At 40.7% G+C, this 23715-nt stretch overlaps 1 protein-coding gene across 1 annotated transcript in view; it reads right to left on the reverse strand.

Moving 5' to 3' along the window:
• ST8SIA1 (ST8 alpha-N-acetyl-neuraminide alpha-2,8-sialyltransferase 1) overlaps nt 1–23715 on the reverse strand; it is a 169878-nt gene that overhangs the window by 112827 nt on the left and 33336 nt on the right. Inside the window, exon 2 of the mRNA XM_074937701.1 lies at nt 1479–1623. Coding sequence (XP_074793802.1) covers nt 1479–1623 — 145 coding nt within the window. The remainder of the gene's footprint in view (nt 1–1478; nt 1624–23715) is intronic.

Raw genomic sequence — 23715 nt, forward strand, 5'->3', positions numbered from 1 at the left:
CAGTTTAGTAAATTCCTCCATCATTTTTCACCATTTCAAAGTGAGATCAATTTAAAACAAATATTTGACCACAGGACATTTTTTGCCCTTCAGTATTACTTAAGAGGAAAGAAAGATCTCTGTGGTTTCATTTACACTGGAACTCAATTTATCAATACACTTTTTCATAAGAGAATAAAAATCAATTGCCAAATTTTAAAATGCAGAAATGTAAGTTACAGCTGCAACACACAATGTATGTACACCCATTATACTTGCAAACGCCATGTTTGTGCTTGTAAGCAATTAGGTAGCTGCACAAATACCCAAAGTGCAAATGCCTGTTTTTTGTGGCTCATTTGTTTATTGTTGGATTGTGCGTGCCCACCTGTTCCACTACCCTCTTTTGGAAACTGTGCTCCAATTTGTCCTTAATAACCTCTGGTGACTGTAGGCTAGTTGTTAAGGACTGCAAGATTGGGCCCTAAAGACCTGAATGACAATTTTGCTTTCTTAGGGAATGCAGGATTGAGCCCTTGAAAAATAAATAGCCAGAATATCTTTTTATATAATTACGCCGTGGTCCATCTGCTATACTCAGTCAAACTGATGAAAATCAGAAGTAACCTCAATTCTTCCAAATTCTGAACTTGATGTGTTCCTCCAGATTTAGACCCATGTAACAGATCAGAATATAGCCCATCATATATATAAGATCTTTAAATTTAAATGGTATGGACTGAACTCATCAATAATGTAAGTGGGTGAAATTCCAAGGACTTTAACTGAGCTGCTCCTGTTAAGACCAGCTGTGAATCTGGGTCTAAATATTATAGACCAGAAGTGGTCTTTCTAGAGAATGGGGAGGGACAAAAGGCTTAAGCCAAAAATATTGGCAAATCTCTGCATGCTATATAAGCAAGGAGAACTTTAAGATTCTTCACTGTATGTTTTGTAATGTTGCCAACTCTTGTGATTTTATCACTAGCCTTGACATATTTGAGGTTTTATTTAAAGCTCCAGCTTCTGGAAATGTGAAAATTTAAGCATTTATTTAATGTAAGTTCCTAGCCCTTGTGGTTAAATAGAAAAGGTTGAAATATAACCTGAGTGCTCCCTGAAGGCTCAAAACCCAATAAGCAAATAAAAGGATCCAAAACATTTTTTAAAATATCATAATTTTTATGTTACTCTCATGATCTTTTGGGTCCTGACTCATGATTTGTAAACTTTTGGGGTGGGCAATACTGAGAAGTGGCCATGGGAGGAATTCAAACTATAGCTAGTCTTCCTGCTGTATATGCAATGGGGGTGGGGAGACAGAGGTTTGCAGTGCCCCTGGCTAAAAAAGGAATTACAAGAAAACATTTATCGTGAAGGAGTGAAGTTACAGATTATTCCTTACAACTAGCCTTTTAGCCAGCCTGATTTAACATATACAGTTATTGTCTGGAGAGGAAATAGAGGGGTAAAATGAAAAGAACAAGACAGTTACTGACCTGGGGGAAAAGGGAGTAAGTTGCATTGTCAATAGTGACAGAATGTAAAAATTCCCCATCAAACCAGAGGTTCTTTCCCAGTGGAGAGTTCTGTTTTGTCATAGCAAAGAGCTGACTGGGGTCACAACAGTCTTCCAGCTGTTTCCTAATAGCGGCAACAAAGAGAAAGAAATAAATGTATTAATTAGGGCTCAGTTATGGAAATCTCATAGTGATGCTTCCCATCTTTACTTGAATCTCCACCCAACTGAGACTATGTAAATGCTGTTAAGTCAAGCCTCTTCTACTAATAAAGAGCCAAACAATAGGAGATTTCTACTCTGAATATTGGTATAAGTTTAATGGACTATTTAGAAAACAAGGTATTTAGACATTCAAATTCCAGTCCAATGAGTTTGCAGTGATTACTGCACTTGCAGAGGAACTAATAATTGTTATTGTTATTGACATTCTTAAAGAAAGCTAGTCCAACATATTCCATCATTTTCATTTTTTTTTAAATAAAATTGGGAACAGTTTTTAAGCAAAAAATATGCCCATTTTCAACTAGTTCTAATTAGTAAACATAAAAACCACAGGTCTCTAGTACCCTTTCAAGAGTCACAGGCATGGAAATTAAAGAAATCATAGTTTAAAAAAACTGTTTAATTACATAAAAGTTAAATACAATGTTTTATTGTTTATTACCAGGCCTATATAATACCCCACAACTGAATACTCCCCAAACTTTGGGAAAGTTGAGACCCAACTCCTAATTTATCAGTTCAGGTTTGTTTCAAGTTACTAAAAATCCTTGTGCTACTTTCACAGCTTCTGCAATCTGACTGAAGTCCAACTTGGATAATTGTATTCTGCTATATTATAGATGCCATGTTGTTTTAATGGGATAGGGCATTCTCCTTTCCTCTCCTATAAACTGTTGTATCACTGTGCAGTATTAAACAATGCTGTGTTCCACCCAAGAGGCAGTTGGGTTTTTATGAAAGGACAAGGTTTCCTGTGTACAGTATATGGGCCCAATTCTGCAATTGCCATAAAGAGTAATCCTTACTGATAGGACTGGAGGATTACTCCCATGAGGAAGGCTCTCCAGTATTGGTGCCACAGTTTGCAATTGTGTTGTTGGGCTCTTTGAGCAGAACTGATGTCACAAAATTGCACATCAGAGCAGGATCTGATGTGGTGGGCTTCTCTACATTGAAGCAGACAGGCATAGAGCTCCCCACAATCTCCCAACTGCCACCAAGTTTGATTGCACCCCGAGAGGGGTTTAGGTGGATGGGGATTGTTTTGTGACTAAGTAGTTCTGAACCTCAGCAAGCTGGACTACGAATACTTGGAACTCTGGGGTAACAAAACTCCAGAGTTTTAAATATTTATATACAATAAAATGATTAAGAGATCCACTTCCTGGACACTACAGTGCTAATAAACGATGGTCACATAAACACCACCCTATACCGGAAACCTATACTGCTATTCCTACCTACATGCCTCCAGCTTTCACCCTGACCACACCACACGATCCATCGTCTACAGCCAAGCTCTGCGATACAACCGCATTTGGTCCAACCCCTCAGACAGAGACAAGCACCTACAAGATCTCTATCAAGCATTCTTACAACTACAATACCCACCTGTGGAAGTGAAGAAACAGATTGATAGAACCAGAAGAGTTCCCAGAAGTCACCTACTACAGGACAGGCCTAACAAAGAAAATAACAGAACGCCACTAGCCGTCACCTTCAGCCCCCAACTAAAACCCCTCCAACGCATTATTAGGATCTACAACCTATCCTGAAGGATGACCCAACAGTCTCACAAATCCTGTGAGACAGGCCAGTCCTTGCCTACAGACAGCCCCCCAACCTGAAGCAAATACTCACCAGCAAACACATACCACACAACAGAACCACTAACCCAGGAACCTATCCTTGCAACAAAGCCTGTTGCCAACTGTGCCCACATATCTATTCAAGGGACACCATCACAGGGCCTAATAACATCAGCCACACTATCAGAGGCTCGTTCACCTGCACATCCACCAATGTGATATATGCCATCATGTGCCAGTAATGCCCCTCTGCCATGTACATTGGTCAAACTGGACAGTCTCTACGTAAAAGAATAAATGGACACAAATCAGATGTCAAGAATTATAACATTCATAAACCAGTCGGAGAACACTTCACTCTCTCTGGTCACGCAATTACAGACATGAAAGTTGCAATTCTTCAACAAAAAAAACTTCAAATCCAGACTCCAGCGAGAAATTGCTGAATTGGAATTCATTTGCAAATTGGATACAATTAACTTAGGCTTGAATAGAGACTGGGAGTGGCTAAGTCATTATGCAAGGTAACCTATTTCCCCTTGTTTTTTCCTAACGCGCCCCCCCCCTCAGATGTTCTTGTTAAACCCTGGATTTGTGCTGGAAATGGCCCAACTTGATTATCATACACATTGTAAGGAGAGTGATCACTTTAGATAAGCTATTGCCAGCAGGAGAGTGGGGTAGGGGGAGGTATATTTTCATGTTTTGTGTGTATAGAAGATCTTCTACACTTTCCACAGTATGCATCCGATGAAGTGAGCTGTAGCTCACGAAAGCTTATGCTCAAATAAATTGGTTAGTCTAAGGTGCCATGAGTACTCCTTTTCTTTTTGCGAATACAGACTAACACGGCTGTTACTCTGAAATGTGTCTCTTTTTCCCCAGAAAATGATACCGAGGTTCCATGACCTCAAGGATTCCTGAGTGCTTGTGAGTGGGTATGAAACACCTGCAAAAGTGACCAGAGAGGTTATATTTTAATTTCCCAGTGCCAGAAGTAGAAGTACAGCTGAGTAGAGGCTTGAGCCATAAGATTGTTTATTTTAGAAAAGAACCATTAGACAGATTGAACCTGAGCCTTAGTGCTGCCACTGGCTCTTGGCTGAAGGGTTATAGGTGAAAGGCACAACATAACTGGTTAACATGTTTTGAACATTTTTTTCTGTCAAAAATGGCCTTTATTTTTTTTTTTTGGTAGTCACAACTTTATTAAAAAAAATCAAAAATGTTTATTTACCAACATTCTGAAGCTTCTTAGTAAATGGAAAAATGTCTGGAACTGTTTCAATAACATTTGATACAAATTTCAAGTAGTACTAATACGAAAATGGGTCCATTTTGAACCTGGTAAAATGGAAACAGTGTCAACATATTTCACAATTTAAAAATAAAAAGTGATTCTCTGCACTCTAGTTATGATTTATTTCCCAAATCCTGGTCAGGATGTTGATTTACTTGCTTTGATGCTGTTGCTACTAGCGCACTCCCTCCCAGGCTACCAGAGAGCAGCCCATTGAAGAAAACAGAAGTGGATAGGAAGAGCTCCTGGTGGCAGGGAGGAGAGAAGGATAGTAGATAATGATATAGGAAAGATGGATTGAGCCTGGTATTGAGACACTAAAGGCGACAGCCAATGAAAATGAAATGCAGAAAGATTAAACTGGGAAAAAGAAATGCATTTGCACACAGTGCACAAATTGCCCATGAATTTCACAGGGTCACGGTAATAAGACCAGCGGTAGGAGTCCAAAAAGACTGAAAGCTTATATGATTAATAAGAATACAAGCTTTGGAAGGGATTCAGATACTCCCATTAGTTAGAGGTTGATTTATGCCTAAAACCTGGAGTTAAGAAGAATTTTTCCATCAAGCAGGTTCCCCTATAACTGCAGGGTTTCCTCAAGACTTCTGAAGCAGCTTGTCCTGACCATTCTCAGAGCTTGTGCCTACACTTAAAACACTACAGCAGCACAGTTGCACTGCTGTAGCACTTCAGTGTAGACACTACCTACACTGACGGGAGGGATTCTTCTATCAACATAGGTAATCCACCTCCCCAAGAGGCAGTAGCTATGTCAACAGAAGAATGCTTCCATTGACCTAGCACTGTCTACACGGGGACTTAGGTTGGCTTAACTATGCTGCTCAGGGTGTGGATTTTTCACAACCCTGAATGTTGTTAAATCGATGTAATTTTCCAGTGTAGACTGAGACTATGACAAGATACTGAGCTCCCTGGACCACTAGTCTGATCCAGTATGGCAATTCCTATATTCCTACACGTGCCCAGTGGTTGGGGTGAGGTTTTCCAATCTCTAGCCACTAGAGGGGTATTTCATGTCCTCCCCATCTTGAAATGAAATCCAAATGAAACCTCTACCACAGAGCTGTGATGACTGGAATGCATGATGTTTTAAAACAACCACAAGAGATTTGAAATCATTCACTGAATCACATTTTGAAAAACAGCTTAGAGCAGACATGGAATAGAATGATATTCCCCATAGAAGATAGTCTTTCGGTTCAGGAGATCTGAGTTCATTTCCTGTCCCTGCTACAGAGAGCCTGTGTGACCTTGGGCAAGTCACTTAACCACTCAATGACTCACCTCCCCACCTATAAAGTGAAGATGATCTTTTCTATTCTACTAAGATTATAAATATTTTGGGGGTAGAGACTTTGAGGAACTAGCACAACGAGACCTAATCTCAGCTGGGACCTTTAAGAGCTACTATATTACAAAAAAATAATGGGCCAGAGCCTGCAGTTCTCATCTTCAGGGGAAGTCTGGCCCGAGTGCCAGCTCCAGTGAAAAACAGATCTGTTCATCTGTGAGAAAACCATGTATGAAATGTTTTATACTCATTAGCCAGATCTTCAGCCAGTGTAAACTGGTATAATTTCATTGTCTTCAGTGGAGCTACACTGATTTACACCAGCTGAGGATCTGGCCTTCGTAGACGTTTTTCCTCAACATTTGAATACAGTCGTCACGTACATAAAGTTTCTGTAGGCTTCATCTTCCCAAAAGAACTGCTGTTGCATATCTTGTTAGAACTGGAAGACCTGAAAAATGCTCGCTGTGTTGCAGAGATTATTAAAGCCTGCCATTCTTATCATCTTGTTCATTACACAAGAAATTACCTATTCCTCTGCCAACACCATGTCTTGACTATAACTAAGCATTGGATTGTAACAAGATGTTTTTAGAGAGACAAAAGCTATAAGCAACTTTGTGGGTAAAATGAAACCCTCCTGGCAACAGCTTATATGAAAATCCTACATCTGACATGGGAAAAAAATCCTCTTCCACACAGAGTCTAGAGCCTGAAGTTTTGGTTTACAGTGAGTTTTCTGAAACTTTTGTTTCTGTTTACACTGGCTTGAACCCAGAGCAAAACTCAGGGAAAAAAAAGTAAAATTAGAACATTTCCCAAGGTTATAAGTCAAAACCAAAAATCCCTCCCATGCATTAAGATGATTTGTGGCCATAACTGAGGCCAAGGTATGGGTGGGCTTCAACAGGAAAGGATTACTAAGCTGTACTTGAACTGCGCCCCCTAATCAGGTCCATCTAATCATTACACAAACACGGAAGTACAGACATAGTGGTAGGCTGTCTGACTATCTTTGGTAACTGAATATCGAATGGGGGACTGTTGGGATGGTGCTGGATAGATGTGGCCATACTGAATGAATCGTGAGAACATGGTTTGACATGACTGAACTGCAAAAGAGAATTCTGGGAGCAGAATCCTTCTCTTAGCATCAGGCAGATGGTAGAAGTGAAACTGACTGGCTCCATGCTGTGTGTATGATCAATACTGATGTTTGAGTCAGCAAATATGTCCACTTGAAAGCAAACATGTGTAGAACATCCTGAGTGGAGCATGGGCTGACTCATCACGCAGGGAGCTGAAGTGAATAACGGATAAGGGAGTGAATGTGCGGTAATGTTCAGTTGGCACCACTCTGCAGTCTCCTCCTAAAGTATTAGTCAGGTAAAAATCGGTAGCCACATGCCCACTGGGCATGCTTTTAAGACATGTGACTCCTTTGAGGAGAAAGTATAAAAATCAAGCAAATTCAGTTACTGTTGGGGGAATTCCTTAACTGACGCTGCTAGACAAAGTAGCCAAAATTCTGCTCCGTGGGCTCAAGTAAGACTGTGACCAAAGGGGTTTCCAGGCAACCAAGACCTTGCCTCGAGGGAATCTGAGACAGACCAGAAGGCTGAGGAGACCAGACCTGGAGAGAAGAAGTCATCCATAAAATTTGGGTAACCACCTTTTCTGTTTGCCAAGCAGAAACTGTGTGAGGCCAGTACAGGGCCGGTTTCTGTACATTTGTGAAAGAGGCTCACCAAGAGGAATGTATAGCTCTTACTGTATAGTTCTTTGATGCCTAACATAGGAGTTATGTGCTTAATGTAACCCTTTACCGTTTGTGTAATTCCTTCTCAAATAAACTACAGTGTATGCAAGTTAGTTATTGTGGACCTTTTTCACTGGTATGACAGTAATCTGCTCCACTGGGAACCATTAAAGATCCATTCAGGCTGCTACTCTGAAATTCAGGGGTAGTATCCCCCTGGTGCCAACACTGATAGCAGAGGATGGTTACTGTCTTGTCCAAGGGAAAAAAAAAAAAAGAAGATGTTTAAACTGAATCAACTGTTTTCTGAACTGGTGGCCTTTGAGGAGCTTGGTCTCCTGAATCACTGGTGTTAACCAACTGATTTAAATATTGTTCTGAATCAGTTCTGACTTATATTAATTTTAGCTTGGGGGACCAGATTTAGTTACAGTATGCAGAGAGGGAAATATACTGGTGAGCGGGGTTGTATTGGTCGTTCCTAGAGTTGACGATGTTTTGCAAACACAGACAGGGAAGGGTTAAACCAGAGGACAAGGGAGATGCCCTGAATCCTCCGGGTGTGGTTGATGAGTGTTTATTAAGACAGGTGTTTAAAAGCTTGGGGTCTGATCAATGTCTGGTTGATGCAGTCCCCACAAGTTGTTTTGGACAACTTGCTGCTGAGGTACTGAAAGGGTTACGCTCCCGAGAAAGCCCAAACAGAAGCACATGTCATCTGTGCTATGTATTGTGCTGTAGATAAGCTTGTAAAGGAGCAAGATGTTGTGCAAGAAAGTTTGGAACAGGAATGGGAAAAACTAAAATTGCAGAATGAAAGCCTGAAATGTGACTTGAAAACTTATAGCACAAAATGTAACCAAGGCTCAGCAGATAACAGCTTTAACCCATAAATGTTCAGAAATAATAAATATACAGGTGGAAGAGAAAGAGGAGCCCCTTCCAGGTCCTCCGGCAGTCCAGCCAGTAGCGATAGCAAAAATGCCTCAGTCTTCACGGCAAATACAAGAGGAAGTAAATCATCCTCTGGCTGAACCTAAAAAACAGGCACTGGCTAAACAAATGGACTCTTTGACTAAGAACATGTTTGTCTTGGCTGTTCGAATACATGGTTAGAAAACATTTAGATCTTGAAGATTTAAGAGAACTGATAATAACTTGTGCTGGCCCTATGGAAGGAATGGCTTTGTTAACAGAAATTGAGGGAGAGTTAAACAAAGGTGACCAAGATGGTGTTATCCAGAAGTAGCCTGATACTTTCTGACCCCCTCTGAATTGAGAAGGGCAGCTTTGTTGATATATCAGAAGGAAGGAGAATCTGTTATGGCTTATTGTTCTAGGTTTAATTGGTATGCTCTCTGGCTGAAATTGAGGAGAAACAGCTGACAGGTTTTATCTATGATCGTTTAAGGAAACCTATTAAGGTGTTCATAGGATCCTGGATGGATTTAGATCAGGTTGAATGGATTAAAGCAGCTCAGGAGGCAGAAAGGGTAGTAAGTGGAAAAGGTAGTTCTTCTCAGAAAGTGATTAGTGAGGCTCCCAACAACAATCAAGCAGGCTAGAATGGCTCCAACCACATGAATATGGGACATGGTAGTTGCAATGAAATAGGACAAGGACGAGGACGGTATGGTAGGAGACGTGAAGTGTTTAGTTGTGGGGGAGGGAGGTGTGAATCATTGAGAGCACAGGTATGGACTCAACTTCAGGAAAGAGGGGTAGATATGGCTCATTTGGATGGGCAACCTCTGAAGACTTTGCTAACTGCTTTAAGTGATTTGATGGCAAGGACTAGATCACAATCAATGCTGCAGCCAGGAGTTAAGGCTGTGGGAACAGGTACAGAAGATCTGCTAGTAAGTTCTTATGGCTTGTTATCCCTGGAATTGGCTCAGATGAAATTGGCAGTTCCCTGTCAGGGTTGCTCCACATTTCAGAAAAAATGCCTTGGCCTTAGCAACCCCTGTCCCCAAAGGTAGATGTTAGTAGCCAAATTACAGCCATACAAAATTGTTAAATCTTACATGGAAGAGGGGACAGAAGGAAACATATAATGGTTCCTTACATTAATCAATACAGGAGCAAAGGCAACTTTAAGTATTAAAACACCTGCCGTGGGTTGTTGATCAAACTGCATTTTAAATACAGTGGTTTGTAACAGCATAACTGAAAAAGCTATATTAAAAGTAGATATGGTACAACTGGAAAAGTGAATGATTAATTTGGCAGAAAGGCTGGTTGTGAAGAAAGACTGTAAATAACCTGGTTGTTTCAGAAGGATTAAGAACGTGAGCCTGTAAAGCTATGGCACTGCCAGACAATAAGTGAATAAGGGAAATTTCTCATGGTTTGGGCTAGAAAGAAAAGGCAGTGGTAAAGATAGTGGGGGGGGGGGGGAAATGTGTAAAGCAGCTCCTCAGTATTCCTATCCAGCGAAAACTGTTCCCCACATTAAAAAAACCCACACCCCTGTTGCAGGATCTAAAAGCACAAGGGGTAGTAATAAAGTGTCAAAGCCCCTGCAACTCCCCAATCGGGCTTGTACAGAAAGCGGATGGCAGGTGACATGCCATGATTATAGAAATATAATTGTAAATCTACCCTTGTTGTAGCCAACCTTCCAACTATAATGGCCAGAGCAGTGGACAACGCTAAATGGTTCTGTGTACTGAATTTGTTAATTGTTTCCTTATTATGTTATTAACCTATTTGAATTAATAACAGGTTAAATTATAAGAACTTCTGAGTTCCTGTTAACACCAAAGAAAAATGCCTGAACAGGTACAGAAGATGATCTGGGTAGCAAATTTGATGCAAACACTGGAAAACATTTGGACAGAGAAATCAACAAACAAAAGGAAGAGCCAAAGAAATTAAAATATTGATGAAAAATAGAACACAGTAATGCTTAAAATTGGTAAGCAAAGGCAAAATAATCCCTATATAAAGGAAACCCTTTCCAGTTAACAGATAAGTATATGGCCAGTCCCATGGCAGTTTTAGTAACCACTCCAGATAGAGACGTGTAAAAAATTCTGATCAAATCCACTTATACTTGCCAAGGGACTAAATATAACCATTTTCAGAAATGAATGCATAGTATGTACTAACCTATAAGATCCAGTCAGAGGCCTTGTGTGTTTTGTTTTTGTTGCTTATGTTTTTGCAGGTTAATCTATAAATTTATGGAAGCAAGAAGTATGTTGTGAAATTTGCTATGGCTTGTTGGCAATGTGATTACTAGACCTATCTGAAGAATAAGCCAGAAGATTGTTAAATTACACAAATTTCAATACAATGAGCACCCTTCTTAGAGGCATAAGCATAAAAACATGCTGGGTCAAACTAAAGGTCCATCTAGCAAAGCGTCCTGTCTTTTAACAATGACCAATGCCAGGTGTTTCAGAGAAAAATCAACAGACCGGGCAATGATTCCATTGCAGCCCATTCCCAGCTTCCGGCAAACAAAGGCCAGGGACACCATCCCTGCCCATGTTGGCTAATAGCCTTTATGAATTTCTCTTTTTACAACAACAAAACACCACCTTGTATAGTCTTGGCCTTTACGACATTTTCTGACAAGAAGTTCCACAGGTTAAATTTTCCTGTATTTATTTCCTTTTGTTTATTTTAAAACTGCTGCTTAGCAATCTTAATTGCTAACCGCTAGTTCTTTTGTTATAAAAAAGAAGTAAACACTTTCTTATTTACTTTCTCAACAACAGTCAGGATTTCATAGACCTCTATTGTATTCCCCTTTAGCTGTCTCTTTTTTCTAAGTTGGAAAGTCCTAGTCTTGTTAATCTTTTCTTATATAAAGTTGTTCCAGATCCCTGATTATTGTTGCTTTTTTCCTTTGTGCTCCTCTTCCCCCCCCGCCCCAATAAGGCTGTTGCACATTAAGTGAATGTTTTTAGGGATCTATACACAATGATTCCAGAACCTTCTCTCTTTTGGGTGGTAGCGGCTAATTTAAACCCCATTCTTTTATATGTTTAGTTGGAATTATGTTTTCCCAACGTGCATTACTTTGCATTTGTCAGCACTGAATTTCATCTGCTTAGTCACCCACTTCTGTAAAATCCCTTTGCAATTCTTTAAAGAGTGTTTTGGACTTGACTATCTTGAGTTTTGTGTCATCTGAAAATTTTTGCCACCTCATTGTTTGCCTTTTTAATATATAGATCATTTAACAGTATTACCTTTTCCCTGTACAGACCCTGGAAACACTACTGTTTACCTCTCTCCATTCTAAAAACTAACCAGTTATTCTTGCCTTTTGTCTCTTATCTTTTAACCAGTTATTGATCCATAAAGAACTTTCTCTCTTATCCTGTAACAGATCACCTTGCCTAAAAACCTTCCCTAAGGGTTCAAAGACTTTCTGAAGATCTGAGTACACTATGTTCACTAAATCACCTTTTCTATATCCTTGTTAGTCCTCTCAAAGAATTCTAGTAAACTAATCTTTACTATAATTTCTTAACTGTAAAAGATAAATGCAAATTTCTTTAGTTCTTCTATATTGGCTTTATTCTTCTTGGTAATTAAGATCTTCTTAGCACCTTGGAACACCCCAGCAGCCTTACTGGGTGTGTAGTTGGCTTCCTGTTTTGATGTATTATCAGTATAGGAAAACCTCAAAATCTGAAAGCAGCCTCCAGGTTTAATTCTCTGAGGAGGGCAAAGTTTAAAAAAAAAAAAACAGCTTTTGGAAAGTGTAAATTCCAGTATTGGGATAGATAACAGGGCAGATTTATTCAAAGTCCTAGCCAAAGTAAACCTTACTGTGGGCAACAACTTGAAGCCAACCTCTTCAAAATGTCCTGTACAAAAGTCATGTTAAAGTTGTTTCCCTGATGTTTACTCTAGCAGCATTTTAAAAAACAGGGCTAAAAAAAAAGCAAAGTAAAAGGGAATAAAAAAAATTTTCTATCCGGGTAACTGATTTTCCAGTACAAAAGCTCTCCACAACTCAATAAAGGAATATCAAGTCGATAAACCCAGTAAAGGGGATAAGAAGGAAGAATGTGGAAGATGGGGAAATCTGGCACTCTATGGTAACAGAATCTGCCATTCCCTTTGAGGCCATAAAAGACACTCAGGGAATGTGGACATTTCATGTACCAAATAAGGCATGTATTTCTGTGTGGGTACAGGGATTAACATCCAAGATATTAACAAAAAGGTGGCAAGAAGCTTCAGGAAAAAATTCTTTAGTAGTTAAGAGGGAATATAAGCCAAACTAACAAAAGGTGTTTAGGGACCTCAAGTGTAACAAATGGTGCATATGCATTGGGGCCAACGTATCCCAAGCAATTAATACCAAAACTGGGGAATTGTGGGACCCACATATGCCACCATAAAAAAAACCCTCAGACACACCAACACCATTGGAAAATTATGAATACATAATTCAAAAGGCTTGGGTTTAAAAATTAAACTAAAATTCCAGTCATAAATATAGAGTCAACTGTAAAATTGTATAACATCCTTGAGAATATAAAAATGTGTCAATAAAGATGTAATTGGTGCACATAGAATACATGTTTACTGGGATATGGTAATAAATCTGTATTTAGAGTGTCCAAACAAAAGTACCCTAACATAAATGTGCTTTAAGATGCCATACATATTGTCCCCATATGATGTAATACATGGAAGGATAAACATGGCTTAATGTAACCTAATCAACACAAAAACATCATAATGTTCCTGAATGTATAAAATGATTAATTCAAAATTGTAATCATAGTGTGTGTATATATATATATATATATATATATATATATATATACATACACACACACACACACACACACACACGGAATCTAAATTTAAGATTTCTGTAATCTTAGTCCCTAAGGAGTGAATAATCAATAGTCTGTTACAGAGTCACCAGGCTAATGCTCTAAAACTGCTCTCTACAAAGCCAGTCAAAACCTTGGTAAGGTATGCCTCCCCTCACACTATTACCGGGGCAAAAAAGCCTAAGTGGTCTTGGCCTTCCTGTGTCTGACTTTGGGGAATTTAGCATCCCTGCAATGAGTCCACCTGTGTGTGGCTCCTAGGGAAGCCAAAGGGCTGTATAACTCTCAGCCAACATGGTAAAACGGAGGGTTTATTAATTAACAGGTACACAATGTGGAAAGGACTTGTTGGCACAGGAATCGGTAACTTTAAGATAAATCCATCTTGGACTCCCCACCTCTCCCTCAATCACAGACTGCTCAGCTTCTAGCAACCCAACCTCCAACACGCCCATCGCCCCTCCTCCTGGTCTTTGGCTCACTTCCCAGACAAAGTGGCACCTAGTTGCATCCCTCCCTAGGTTTTAGGTTATGAAGGGCACATTCTATAGCTTACGTGCAGGCAACTGGAGTAGCCTTTCCTGCCCTCAAGGGTTTTAGCAAGTCACACGCCCTTCTTCCTACCACCTAAGCATTGGTGCAACAGGAAAACTAAGGCACCACATAGTGTTTATGCAAAAAAAAAAAGTCAAAACTCAGACTCATGACAAAAAATGTACCAGGTAATATATGCCAGCACCTCAAAAATAAAACAGGGTACTACGGAATAGTACCAGAAGCAAATGGATTATGGTAAATACCCAAAGTGAAATGATACAAATTGGAATATGAAAATACAAACTAATCAAGGCACACTAGACCAAATAGAACAGTCAACTAGATTTACAGATATTATCAAAGGTATGCTTGCTTGAAAATATAAAATTGTTTAAAAAGCTGTAGGAAAAATAAGATCTCAAATGTGTGCTTGGTATAATGTTGTATGTCAAGTAACAGCATAAAATGGAGTTAATGTTATTTTAAACATTTCTGAAACTGCAGCCTTATTCCTTATATGTTTATGTTTTAAATACCAAATGTGTAAGCAATAAGAAAAAACAAGCTTTATGGAATTGAGCTGTTGGATTATATTACTAAAAATCTTTTTAAAATGCTTTAAGTTTTATAAAAACCAGAAAAGGAGACACATGATCAAATAGTGTACAAATTGCAGGTCTGATTGATGGGATATTACAATTATCTTTAATAACTGACTATCGAATGGGGGACTCTTGGGACGGTGCTGTATTGATGCAGCCATACTGAGTGAATGGTGAGAACATGGCTGAACTGCGAAAGAGGATTCTGGGAGCAAAATCCTTCTCTTAGCATCAGGCAGATGGCAGAAGTGAAACTGACTGGCTCCAGGCTGCGTGTATGATCAATACTGATGTTTGAGTCAGCAAATATGTCCACTTGAAAGCAAACATGTATAGAACATCCTGAGTGGAGCATGGGCTGACAGGGGCGTATCGACCCGGTTGAAGGACATCACATGGGGGGGCTGAAGTGAATGACTGATAAGGGAGTGAATGTTGGGTAATGTTCAGTTAGTAACACTCTGCAGTCTCCTCCTAAAGTATTAATTAGGTTAAAAAATCAGTAGCCACACCCCCACTGGGCATGTTTTTAAGACATGTGATTCCTTTGTTTGTGTATGTTTGTGAAAGAGAAGCTTGCTAAGAGGAATGTATAGCTCTTACTGTATAGTTCTTTAATGTGTAACATAGGAGTTGTGGTTAATGTAACTCTTTACCACTTGTTTAATTCCTTCTCAAACTGCTTTGTATGCAAAGTTAATTACTGTGGACCTTTTTCACTGGTATGACAGTAATCTGCTCTGCTGGGAGCCATTAAAGATCCATTCAGGGGTAGTAGCCTCCTGCTGCCAGCAGGACTCACTCAAAAGGACCCCAGCAAGTGCCTAAACCACTAATGGCATAGGCCCAATTAAACAAAATATCTTACTCTCCTAACTCTGAGTGCTCTAATGTGTTTCTGTAAGGCCACCATACAGCTGTAACCAGAGAACCCCAGCACTGCTAGAATCAGTCAATAGGACATGAATTTATGGTGAAAGACAATAATGTGCCCGAGAGGCTTATTTTTAGCATTCAAGAGCCAAAACCAAATCCAATTCAATAGTTTATGGATTTGGGACTGATCTGAGTTGAGGATTACAAGGGTTTCAGACCCTTTTTCTAGGTTTCGATCCTTGGTCCCCAACATGAAAGCCCATCTTCCTCCAATAAGAAGTAAATACCACCACCCAAATTCTTTAGCAAAAAGAACTCACCCAAAAAATTAACCCCGCTCTGTCAGCCAGACAGGTTGGAGGTGTTCCAACAATATAGCACAGAACCACCTCTTCTACAGGAAGAGAGTACTTGTGGCACCTTAGAGACTAACATCGTATGCATCCGATGAAGTGAGCTGTAGCTCACGAAAGCTTATGCTCAAATAAATTTGTTAGTCTAAGGTGCCACAAGTACTCCTTTTCTTTTTGCAAATATAGACTAACACGGCTGCTACTCTGAAACCTCTCCTACAGGGTTCATGGACTATGAAGCCCGAAGGAACCATTTTGATCACCTCGTCTTACAAGCTGCATAACACGGCCATAAGATTTCCCTGAATTAATTCCTGTTTGAGCTAGAGCATCTCTTTTAGAAAAAAAGATCCAATCTTGATTTTAAAGATTGCAAGCAACGGAGAATTCATCACAAACTTGGTAAATTGTTCCAATGGTTAATTACTCTGTTAAAAATTTGAACCTTATTTCCAGACTGAATTTGTCTAGCTTCATCTTCCAGCCATTAGACGGCATTATACCAGTCTCTGCTAGACTTGAGATTTCTCTATGGTGCAGTATTCTGGGACCAATTTAGCAAACTTTGATCAGCTTCTTAAGGTTTTGGAAATTCTACATGTGACAGAACAACGTTTCTTTTTCAGAAATGCTCAATTTATCACAGAAAGTTTCTTAAAAAGCCAATTTAGTGCTCCAGATTTCTGCAGGCTGGAGTCTTCCATTCAGACACAGAAAATAGATAGCACTGGCAGCATCAATAGGAGTTTCCCCAACAAAACCCCACCCATACACCTCATCTCTAATCTAGAGGGGCCATTTCTCAAGATGAAATAGTTATAGTCCTTGGCTTCTGGCCCTTCAGGTAACTCCTGATTGTTTTATCTATGGCACAGACTTAAACTTGTCTATACTTTGAATCATTGTACTGCAAGACCAGGTGCGAATCTGCAGTGCACAAGCTAGCGATGTGTGAACATTGCTACAGCCAAGCCATACTCCGGGACTTTCAATGTAACATAGCAGTGTTCACACAGGATGTTACTGCCCAGCAAGTTAGCACACTGTAGATTGCTGGCTTGCCACACAGGAATTCACCGTGTAGCCAAGCCCTGAGTTTCTTGGGAGCTGGGGGTGGGGAGTTTAAACTTACATTTCTCATACTATAATAAAAGAGCTGAATTTATTTCATTGATTATGCTCTCTCGCTGTGATAAAGTTCTCTTTTTTTTTTAAATAAAGTAAATTCAGGGACAAATTTCCCACCTACGTAAATAGATGAAACTTCATTGGCTTAAACAGAGTTGCACCCACTTATACTACTGCTGAATTTGAATTAATCTCACGGGTGCAACAGAGAATTTCTAGACACTTAAAATTATACAGGTACAGCTGAGGCCACAGTTTGCCATATAGTATCTGCTTTATTATTAATAAAGATGCATGAGCCACAGAGAACTCAGCTTGTGCCTCTGACCCTATGCTAAATTTGCAGAGCAGGCAATTACTAATCCCTTTCCTACCAACCATTTTAGTTCTGAACTGAGCAAGTTTGATCTAGAAGCCACTGAGAGAATAAGTATGGAACCCCACGGTGTAATTGTTAGAGTGTGTGATTCTGCTCTGAAAAGTGAGTCTAATATACTTTGATTTTGATGTATTTTATTCCTACAAGTCTGTTTTAAACTGCTGTGTACAAAGCATGCTTATGAGCTTTTGAAATATGAATTACAATGCATGAATTCTAATTCAATTAATTAGGCTAAAGAAAGCTTTTCCAAAATGGTTGTCAGACAGATGAAGGGCCATATACTTCCTTCGGAAAAAAAAAAAAATCAGAGTAATTTTTAGCCATAGCTCAAGAACCCTATGGTAGCACCATTTTAAGCCTTGATTTTTCCAGTGAAATCCACTAGAATGGACCTATACATGCAGGTGGAGTCCCACTGAAGTCAATGGCACTTTATGTAGATTCAGGGATATATGCTAATGGAGCCTGATAAAGAACCTAAACCTTAATTTGTAGCAGTTGGGGCCATGATGCACACACGATAGATGTGAGAAATCAGTTTCTCTCTGCTATAAAGGAAAAATAGGGCTTCACCAGATATATCCATATTTCAAATAAAAGGCCTCTGCAAACATCTTACAGCATATCAATGTTGACCTCAAGAGCTCTCAGGCTCGGATACAAAGCCCATTAAAGTCAACAGGAGTGTTGTGGGGCGACGACTCACCGATGCGGCACTTCCTGTCGGTCGTCCTGGGAATTAGTTCTTCCTGCCAGAGCGCCCTCTGCAGGCCAGTGTCTCGCCTGCCGCTGGCCCCTGTGTCCCTCCTGGAACCCTGATGAGGGCACCAGGGTCCCACCCCAGCAGTAACCCACAATCTGAGTCTCCCCACCCAGGGGATCCCCCACCCTCTACCCCCACCATGCCTCAGTGGCCACTGCCAGTCACAGCCATCTAGCCCCTGCTCTCTGGGGCAGACTGCAGTCTATGAACCACTCATCGGCAATGGGGGTTGGACCAGCTGCCTCTGCCTATCTCCGGGCTGCCCCTCTGCAGCCCCAGTACCCTTTTATAGGCCTTTCACTAGGCCTGCAGCCTGGGGCTTTGCTAGGCTGGAGCTCCCCAGCTCCCTCTGCCCTTCCTGAGTACTGCTCCACTTCAGGTACCCTGCTAGTACCTTTTGTGTGTCCTTAACTAGGCCTGCATCCTGGGGGTTTGCTTGGCTGGAGTTCCCTCTGCCCTTCCCCAGCACTGCTCCAGCCTAGGTACCCCTCTTAGCATCCCAGGAAGCCAGGTCCTTCTCTCTCTCTAGGAAGCTAGAGAGGGTGTGTCTTTCCTCACTTCTGGCCCACAGCCCTCTTATAAGAGCCAGCTGGACCCTGATTAAGCTAGCCACAGCTGTGGCTGCTTTCCCAATCAGCCTGCTTTTCCCATTCACAGGCCTCCCAGGCTGCTTTAACCCCTTCAGGGCAGGAGCGGGGTAGTCACCCCGCTACAAGGAGTCTTTCCACTGTCTTCGGTTGGTTTTAGATCAGGCCCCTGAAGAGAACAGGGACTGGCTAAAAGGAGGTGATTTTGTACCCTGCACTACTAGCACAGACTTTAGCATCTTGAAATCTGTGAAAACTCAGGCTATCCACCACACGTGTGCATGCACGCACACTATCCTGCTGGGGTGAGCTAACTGTTTTCATTGCTTCTAGAGGCAGAGATATGCGGCAGCTAGGTTGTCATATGTCTGTATGTGTAGTATAGAGAAGAAAATGTTAAATCATCAAGTGAACAGTTTAAAATAACCATATGTTTTCATGGTCAGACAGCTGGGTGCTTGGGAGAGTTTTATCCACCCACGCCTGCCCGCCAAAATGCACTAATAAAAAAAATGCACTGAGTCTGGAACAAAACTCATTTATTATTTCACTTCTAGTAAAGTGGGAAAATTTAGCCACAGTATAAAACAAATTAAAGCATTACTTTTTAAAATATGAGTAAAAAGGAATGACTGAAAAAATTCGAAACAATGATCTTCATCCTGGGTTTCTTGACATAAATTCTGCAGCATCTGTAAGCTGTGAATCATCAGTTGTGTCCTTGTATACATATAAAATCATACACCGGCTGAGCTGTGATTGTCCCATTTTGGATTGAAGCCACATTTTAATACAATGTAGAGCACTGAAGCTATGCTCACTTATCATATTGGTTGCTGGTACCACTAAAATCATTTGATTAAACTTCAGCACTTCAGAAGACAGCTGACATTTGGTATAGCTGAGCAAACGGATATTTCCGACTGGACTTCAGTGATCTTTCCTTAAAGTGACAGTTGGCTTGCAACAGAAGAAGCTGAGTAGTCAGTCAGTTATGGTTGAAGTTGTAACCATACACCTGAAGCATGTCTTGAACTTGTATTTCTGTTATGTTTGGGGTTATGAAAGTTTCAAGATTTTGAAAAACCTTGTAGCCTCTCTATTCAAATCTCAATTGAATACTGGACATTGTAAAATCAATTATTTCAAAGTAGATGTACATATAAAGTTCATTTGCTGAATTTGGGTAGCTAGATCCCTATTTGCATTTTCTTGGGAACTTTCTTTCTTGGAAGCTCTGGCTTTCCTAGTCTCTCCAACTTTAAACTTTTCTGGTGGATTTGCTCCAAGAATAAGTTGAAGCTTTCATCCAATCTCAGAGGGAATGAAGTGAATTACATGTAATTTTCATGAGAGATTGGCCATCTGTTGCTGAAATATCTGACCCTTGCAGAGTTTGGGACAAGTTGTCTATGATGTTTAGGACTTGTCGACCTAGTTCAATGTCAAAAAGGAAGTCAGACTTTTCCATTTGATCTGCAGTGCCACCAATTTGAGCTCTCATTTCAGGGTCTTTTGTTGCATCCTCTACAACCTCCCAAGTTGCACACAATGCATGGTAGTTCTTAGAAACTGTAGCCAGTGTTTCTGCATGGAGAGTCCAGATGCCTGGTAACCTACTTAACACTTCATAGTTTATGTCCTGAATTATAGCATCTCATTTGGGCGATTTCCTAAACAGTTTCAAGAGTATCTCTTAGGAGAGTGTTATTCTTAATAGTGCCCTGGCATATCAAATTCAAAGCACGCCCATAGCAATGCGTATATGCTGTTCACGGGTCCTCCTGTTGCAGTCTGGTTGCTACACCTGATACTAAGCCTGTCATATTAGTGACACCATCACAGTATTGTACACAACAGTTGTTGCTCCTCACATTTAGACTCAGTAATATCTTTCATTACTGAGATGATTACCTCTGCTGATATACAGGCTACATTGAACAGAGCAGTGAACTCTTCATGAGCATCCACTTATCACGGACATAAAACCACTAGCTCTTTGTTAGAGGAGTCTGTTTCATCTACCATAACAGCATAGTGAAGCACTTTCCAGAAATTTTCTTAGATCTCTCTCTTTCACACAATTTTAAGAGCCATGATTTTCCATGATTTCATTTTGAATAAGTGTACCTGCGAATTTGCCTTGACTGTTTCAGCCACTTTGAAACATCAGGATCATATTCTTCCAAACAAAGCAGTTCAATAAAGTTGCAGTCAACTATTCCACTTATGGGCATAATTTCAGCTCATTCAGTATGATGGCATTGCAGTGCAAGTCCTTGTTTGGAAAGATACCATATACGGCTCAGTATTTCCTTTAGGATCTTCCTGCTTTCTTTGGGAATGTACTGTAACCTCAGCATGTTCTTTGTTGTCTTTTGAAGAGTATCAACCGCTTCATGGTGACAAGGAAGCTTGCTGCCTCTCAAATCTGTCTCAAGCCTTTTTCCAATTAGACAATCCAGACTATATGAAGCATCATCTGTATAATTAGTCAAAAGTAGCTTGCACCTAAAAGCTGTGGAACAGTAGAAACTAAGTATGTCTCTGTCACCAGCTTCAGAATAATGGAGCCGTTGAGTCATTATATCAGGATGAGCGGCAAGAATAGCCTTATTTTCCAACGTTACACAGAGAGAAAGGTTTAAGTCCTGGTTGATAAGGTGTCTCAGAAATGCTAACAGTGTCAGACAACTGGTGTTTGGATCCTTCCTGGTGCAGGTGATGGTGGAGACAGCTCAGTACTACAGTCAGCGGAAGTTGACCCACTCCTTGTTGGAAGTTTAGTTTCCTCCTTTCTATTAGCCATGGTTTTAAGTGATTTTATTTTTGAAAATATACAATTTATTTTTCTACTTCACTCAGTCACTACGCACTTAGTAAGAATGGTGTAGGATTGCTGAATTAAAACACACCCTCTTCCCCACTCTCTGGCAAAATCAAAACATTTAGCTGGCCTCTTGGCTTTATATAATCACTGCGTTCTTTGCAGACTGATCTAGAATGTGGCAGAATGAAGAAAGTGGACAGCCCCTGATCCACTGATTACACTAGAAAATGATTGCTTTTAATGTTTTGCTTATGTAACCCCCTGGGTTCCTCTCTCACTCAGACTCTGACAAATAAAAGGGCAGCTGGAAGTCCTTTGACCCTCAGGCATGATGGAACTGCAGTAAGAGTCTACAAAATGACAGCCAAAGAATCACAGCCTCCATGATGTCTGGGCTCCCCTTCCCTTTGTGAAAAAAAGCACACGACACTCAGGGAGGAAGCAGGCAGAGGAAAGAAGAGAAGAGCCAATCAGGAGGCTCTGGGAATAATTCCCAGAGAACTGGCAGCTAGCTGAATGATCCCAGGTCTCCCAGAGGTGAGGGGCGGGGAGAGGGGCTCAGCAGTCTTTGTGCACAGAGAGGTGGGGAATCAGTAGCCTCTGGGAGAGAAGAAAGGGAAACAACCAGATAGTTGCAGAAAGAATGGAAGCAGCACAGACTGGTGAGCCTAACCCAAGTACACCGAGTTCCCCTTCACAAGGAGACCCTGCTTGCCGAGCCAGTTCCCAGCCAGGGTAGAAAAGAACCAGAGCCTATTGCAGGAAAGACCTTCCACCCGTTCCTGGCTACCAAGAGCTGCTGATCCCTGCATGGAAAGAGGGGGATGTCAAGCAGTCAAGACCGTCAGAGGTTTGGGCGCTTCTTGGGCTGAACAAACTGAGTTATATGGGGACTGTCCCCTGCAATAATTAGATAGGATATTCAACAGCTTTTATTATTTATTAACTCCACACACCCAAATGCACCCCCGGTTTTAACAAGCATATTTCTTCTCAAACAATGGAAGAGAATTCACGGACAAGAACCAGTCACTCACCCCACTGAGCATAGCCAACAGCCTTTCAATCATGTTACTGAAAAGGACAGTTCAACCCTTAAACCGAGGTCCTGAATCTCTCACTTACAGCAATATAAATCATCAGGTGTAATTCCATTTAAATTACTGGGGTGATGCCAGTGTAAAACTGTTGCAAGTGCAAAGAGGATCAGGCCCAGGAACTTTTAACACTATAATGGCCGAGTCTTGACTCTATTAGGGCCTGATCCAAAGCCCAATGAAGTCAATGGCAAGACTCATTGACTTCAGTGGACTTTGGATCAGGACCTCAGAGTCCATTCTAACAGTGGACATCAGCTTGGATGCTTTGGTTAACAATCCCATTATATGAATTGTGAGAGCTGGAGGCAGGGTGCTGTCAGTGACAGTAATTTGCTTCCCTGGTTGGCCTAATGACCCCAAGTTTGTTGACCCTCAGGGCACACTGCAAAACCTCTCTTTTGATTCAGGTTCCTGCCTGAGGGGGTGACTTCAGGAAGCGGAATTTCTTTTGAAGTCTGGGAAGTTTGAGTCAACATCCTGTCATCCTGGCTGTCCATTAATGTGTGGTGCTTTGAAACTGATGCCTATGCACCAAGAGGCTTCAATAGGCATGCATTATTGATGTATTTAAATTCTAGGTGAAGCGCATAGAATATAAAACACAACCTTTGGCCAAATAAAAAAATAAAAGAACTTCAGTGGAACTGAAAGCTTAAAAGGAGAGAGAAAAATTTTAGAGGAAAAAAAGTAACTCTCATGGATACCAGTGATGGCTCCATCAGAACTTCTCATCCATCCCATGCCACCGCCCACCCACACCGTGAAAAGCATAGCAATAATTAAAATTTTGAAAGGATGAAAATCTCTAAAGGGCAAAAGCATTTAAATAGAAAAACAAAAGCCACTTACAATGTACAAGGAGAACAGACGGCTCCAGAGAGAATCAGACAGAAAGTTCCTTTTGGTCTCCACTGCCATTCAAACACATTATGCCATCAGAAAAGCTGGCCAAATTTTTTCAGCAACTAGTTTATTCACCAAAAAAAGCAGCTTCAGTTGACCTGAAACTATTCACAAATGTATGTCAAGTTTGCTAAATAGTTTTGACTGAAGCAAAA

The sequence above is a fragment of the Natator depressus genome, chromosome 1 (assembly GCF_965152275.1).
Source record: "Natator depressus isolate rNatDep1 chromosome 1, rNatDep2.hap1, whole genome shotgun sequence".
NCBI lineage: Eukaryota > Metazoa > Chordata > Testudines > Cheloniidae > Natator > Natator depressus.